General features: G+C 46.3%; 1 protein-coding gene across 5 annotated transcripts in view; it reads right to left on the bottom strand.

Moving 5' to 3' along the window:
• KDM1B (lysine demethylase 1B) overlaps positions 1-5279 on the bottom strand; it is a 64367-nt gene extending 59088 nt beyond the window's left edge. For 2 of the 5 annotated variants that reach the window (XM_030314773.1, XM_030314768.1), the window contains exons 1-4: positions 5193-5279; positions 4523-4875; positions 1594-1693; positions 227-354 (exon numbers count right to left, since the gene is read on the bottom strand). In XM_030314773.1, the coding sequence (XP_030170633.1) occupies positions 227-354; positions 1594-1680 (215 nt within the window). In that variant the 5' untranslated portion in view covers positions 1681-1693; positions 4523-4875; positions 5193-5279. The remainder of the gene's footprint in view (positions 1-226; positions 355-1593; positions 1694-4522; positions 4876-5192) is intronic. The other 3 variants (XM_030314770.1, XM_030314769.1, XM_030314771.1) reach the window with 3 other exon arrangements.
• Positions 5280-5527: the final 248 nt, after the last annotated feature.

A 5527-nucleotide genomic window follows, 5' to 3' on the forward strand; every position in this document is an offset into this window, starting at 1 on the left:
AGCAATACGGCCATGGTGCACGGGACCTGAGGACACTGGCCACTGCGTAGAGCTTCTACATCTAGGGCGAGCAGAGGAAGCGTACAGGGGGACTGTCTCTATTCTTAAAGGATTTATGCTACCTATCTCTATCTTTAGGAAAACCATCTTGGAAGATGATGTTCCCACCAAGAATGCAGGAATTCTGAGCAGGAATGGGAGGCTGACACACCCCATCCACACCGACCTTTCAGAAGCACTTGCAAAGCACACGGGACACGCTACTGTGCAGCCTGACTTTTCACATCTCCTGTATTTCTTCTCTGAACTGCCGTCTTCATCCTCGTCTGTTGTCTCTGTTGCTTTCTTCTTGGCCTGAAGAAGAACCAGCTGTGAGGTTACAATTTCCCCAGAAGGGCAAGGAGTGAAGGAGGTAGGAGGTTTTTATTACTGAAATAACTTCCACCTTATGAAAATCAACAACGTCCTGGCAGCAGGGGAAGGGCTGATAAGACAGCAACTTCCCTGAGACAGCAGAGTGCAAGTAATTCACGGACAGGCTAGAAATACACAAGGAGCACTTGAATGACAGGTCTCTGAGGAGAAAACTAAAACACACGCGAGCCGGAGCACCTGGGTGGCTCAGTGGGTTAAGCGACCAAGTCTTGATTTGGGCTCAGGTCGTGATCTCGAGGTTCATGAGATTGAGCCCCATGTTGGGCAGAGCCTGCTTGGGATTCTCACTCTCCCTCTATCTGCCCCTCCCCTGCTCTCTTTTTTTCTTGCTCAAAATAAATAAATATTTTAAGAAAATAAGACAATAAATAAAACACGTGAGCCTTTCTCAGGAAAAGCTGTACTGGTCAAAATAAAAGCCACTCTCAGGCTTTCTTTAATTAGAGCAGTTATATACTCTCAGCACTGCCAATAAAAAAAAATTGAATAACTGTATTATCTTTTTTAAGTTTTTGTATTTAAGTAATCTCTACACCTAACATAGGGCTCGAACTCACAACCCCGAGATCAAGAGTCACATGCTCTTCCAACTGAGCCAGCCCTCCAAAATTGAGTAATTTTAGAAAAAGAATTGCATCATTCAATATTTTTCTTTAAAGACAAAACAAAACCATAGAAAAGAGATGGCTGCAAGGAACCCGCCAACGGCACCCAACCAGCTCCAAGCTGAAGTCCAAGTTCCTGTGAACGACACCACGCCAAGCATGATCTGGCCGCAGCTCATATCCTGGGAGCAACCACACAGCTGTGATTCTCTGAACAGCCCATGCTGATTCACACTCTACCCCTTTGTCTTTGCAGTTCCTCCGCCAGATGTACCGTTTTTCTACACGCTAGCCCTTTATCACACTGTGCTGTGATCGTTCCGAGGGGAATTTCTCCACTAGGCTTCAAGTTCCTTGAGGACTGAAAAGATATCTTTTCATCTCTAATACTTCAGCCCAAATCGTCACAATCTCGTGTGCTCAAAACAGGTGCATCGTGGGGTGCCAGGATGGCTCAGTTGGCAGAGCGTGCAGCTGTGACTTTAAGCCCCACGCCGGGTGTGGAAAGTACTTACAACAAAACAGGTGCACTGAGTGAACAAGTGAGCGGTACCTGCCTACCGGAGCTCCTCAAAGGCAGGCTATCTGGAGAATGATCAAAAGATGCCTTTTTCTTTGTCCTCCTCCGAGGGGTCGCCATTGTTTCAGAAAATCTTCAAAAAAAAAAAAAAAAAAAAATTAAATGAGTAAATAGTAACGTTTTTGACCCTCCGGAGCAAATTTATTATCCAGTTTACTAGGTAAGAGCATACGCTCCGCAGTTAGACTGCCCTGGTGTGAAGCCACTGCTTTCAAACTACTTAATCTAAGACCTAGCCTCGGTGTTCCCGTATATAAAATGGGCACAGCAAGAGTGTACCCCACAGAAGTGATGCGAGCAGTTAAGATAATCTATTAAAGCACCTGACCTGGCATATTATAAGTACTGTACTCAATAAATGTTGTCCGTTACTAACATATACATTTCAAAGTATAAAAATAAGAAACACACCAATGACCAATAAACCAATTACACTACTGTTTGTAAAATTCAGTGAGTAAAACCACCTGCATTTTGTCTGTTCCATTCCTCTCTCCCTTACTATATCTTCTTAGTAGTTCCTGAATCTTGATCTTATACTTCACAAAGAAAACTCATTGGTTCCCTCTCAGTAAAATCTCAGGCACGCTGTCCAGTCATTACTGCATTTAGGAATCTGGGTTAGACAGTCACTGGTATCTTCTACTAGAAAAATTTATGAAGCTCTCAAACTAGTCTAATAACAGCATGGTTAAACAAGCACTAAGAACAAAAGTCTCTAAGAAAAACAATGCGTAGTCATCATGAAAGATTAAGAATTATCAAATTAGTATTTTTTAATTAAATTAATGAAAAATGCTTCAAGTACTCAATAACATATTCACAATTAACACACAATTCCTTCCCTGATCCATCATATTACTACACACACACACACACACACACAATAATAGTATGAAAAATAGGACATATCTATGGGTAAGAAATTTGAAAGTGGAAAAGTGTTATCATAAGATACAAATTCCTCAAACATAATCTTCATCTTGGATAAAAGCTTTGAGGGCCTTGTAATCCTACTGTTTTGTATCCATGAATTATACTAACATTCATAAGAGCATTTTTCACAGATTACTAACATCATGTGTGACAACTTCATCTGCGATCTACACCAACTCTCAGGAATCTTGACATCAGTGTTACAGATGACTTTCCTCTGACTCAGTCTTCACTTTCTCAAAACCATTATGTTAGTTATGAACACATAATCTCTATACATATTCTGAAATGCATTACAGTTAAGCATCAAATAAGTTGCCTTTTGGTTCTACACCACTCGTTATACCACTGGATAATGCCCTAATGATGTTAGAAGAACTACTGTCTACCTGTAATTCTTATACCCAAAAGCTTTCTGGATCACGTTTATATTTTCAAAAGGCTGTCCACTCTAATAAATCTCTTTATGTAATACGTACATCCTATGTTATTCATAAAAAAAAGCCACAGATAAAGCACTTGTAAATATGTATATAGAATATATAAATGTATGGTACATGTAAGGATTACAGCAAAAATATTGGAGTCTACTGTCGGGTTTAGGAACATCAGTATCAGCAGCCTAGTTCCATGCAACATTTGGCTCTATCACCTAGAAATACCAGCATTCTCCAAAGTAAGTATAGTTTCTGGAAACTTCAACAAACATTTTAATCCAACTGTGTACTGGAAAATATGTATTTAGTTGCAATGAAAAATTATACAATTCAAGAAATGGTTAAGAGGAAATGAAAACACTGGCTATAAAAGCCATTGTTAAGTCTGTTGTCGAGAAAAAAACATAAGTGATGATTTTTTAGTGTTACTACATTTTCAACTTTAATTACAGAATTAACAGTGATACACCCTCGTCCTTTTCTGACATTGTCAGCTCTGTGTCTTCAGTTACTGGATTCTTGAGGCTTAAGATGAAGGGAAAATTTTTTAAGTTGGAAAGGCTACAGCTTTTGTGCTTTAAATATAATGTTAGAAATACTGATCGCAAGTGCTAACAAATTAGTATGCTGAAAGTGCTCTCACCTGGTTTTTCAAACTGATAAACACATCTAATTTTATCAATTTGTTTCATGTTCAATATAATTACATAAGCATATATTTCTAAATTTAAATTTATCGCTTTGGTTTTCTTTTAACATGACAAAAGGATGAAAAAAGTGAGGGGCTTTTGCGGGGATAAATAAATGGATATATCAGTGTCTAGATTTCTATTTTAATAATTCCCAAGGTTTTTTTCTGAAGTAGTCTATTGAATATTTAAAAAAAAAAAAACCCACAGGATTCACAAAAATCTGAATCCAAAAGACTTCTGATTGAAATAAAAATTTACAGCGGCATCAGCACAATTTCTAAAAATAAGATAAACTACCAGAAACTTCTTCAGAGGCAACAGAAACAAGAACTCTCCTCAGGGTCATTTAAAACAAGGTAGGCCTAGCACCTTACTGCACCCACGCCAATCAAATTTTCCGAAATATGGATCCAGTCCAGTTGCCTGAATGCTTTAGGGACTACTTTCACCGCCTGAAAGACCATCTAATTACTGGTAGTCATTTTCTCGTGTACCTCCTGAAGATACCTTCTTCCCGCCCCCTTTCTTCCACTACAATAGAGTTTTGGTTTTTGTTTTTTTTTTAAAGCAACCAAACAAAACGCAGAAGCCCTGGGTCGTGTGCATACCTGTGGAGTGACGGAGCTCCCCAAATGGAGTGGTCTGGGGACTCCCGCACCCCACCCCGGGGAGGGCTGGGCCTCCAGCTGGCTAGATTCCATAGTACGGAACCCTAACTTTCTACAGCTGGGCCTGCCTCTCTTCCTTCCTCTTTCACCTGCCAGCTGCCAGGCTGTTGACTAACAGCTACCCCAACCCCGGCCGCCCCCACCGGGTCCCCGGGCCCGGAGCAGTTACCCCAGCAACCTGGCAATGCCGCTCGTGTCTGAACGCGTGGTGGCTGCGCCGGGAAGATTCCTACAACACCTGCAGGGCTGTGAGGGCGCCCCGCCGCCACACCTCGGCTGGGAAGGACGAGCCAGGGAGTTCCTACCCCCGGAGTGTGGGCTCGCCGCCGGCGGCAGACGCTCCCCAGGTGACAGGGCTCTGACAGTCCCCAGGAGAGACCCCCAACGTTCCCGGCGCCAGCTGCAGCCGCCTCGCTTTCCGAAAAGCTTTCTCGTCTCTTCTCCAAAGTCGGAGAAGCAACAGCCTCCGGGGCTCACCTTTGCGCCGGAAAGGTGCAAGGAGTCGGGGGGGAGAAGGCACCGCTGCACAGAAAGGAAGCGTTGTAGGGGGGGATTAGGTGAGACCCTCAACCCCGCGACGGATCCGGGAACCCGGTCGCTGCAACACTCCAGCCCGGGAATCCCCCCCCCCCACCCCGTCCTCGGACCCCGCACGCCCTTTCCAATCCGGGGAGGGCGCGGGCAGCCCCCGGCGCACCCGTCCACCTCCCACCGGGGCCAGGGGCGCTGCACGAGGGGAGAAAGGCAGCTTGCACCCCAGCCAAAACGCTTTGTGCGGAGCTGTCACCCGAAATCCGCCGCCGCCCCCGCGTCCGCCCCCGGAGCCGCGTGCCCCACACCTGGGAGCGCAGGCGAGACGCCGCACGCCGGCCCGGGCTGCCGGCGCCTCTCCGGAGCCGCGCGCTGCGCGCACAGGACAGCACGATCCGCGCCGCGAGCCGCAGCCCCCGCTCGGCCGCCGCCGCCGCCGCCGCCGCTTCCGCCCCTGTCACGGCGTGACCCGGGGTGGGAGGAGCCGGCGGGACCAGGGAGGAGTAGGGTCCCCGCCTTCGCCTTTGCCGCGGCGCTGGCCCCGCCCTGGCCATTTCCGCCGCTGCGCAAGCCGGGGCGCCTGGGGCGGGGGGCGGGGTCTGGACTCCGGGGAGGGGGCGGGCCCGGGGGCGGGGCGCGGAGT

The sequence above is a fragment of the Lynx canadensis genome, chromosome B2, assembly GCF_007474595.2.
Source record: "Lynx canadensis isolate LIC74 chromosome B2, mLynCan4.pri.v2, whole genome shotgun sequence".
Lineage (NCBI taxonomy): Eukaryota > Metazoa > Chordata > Mammalia > Carnivora > Felidae > Lynx > Lynx canadensis.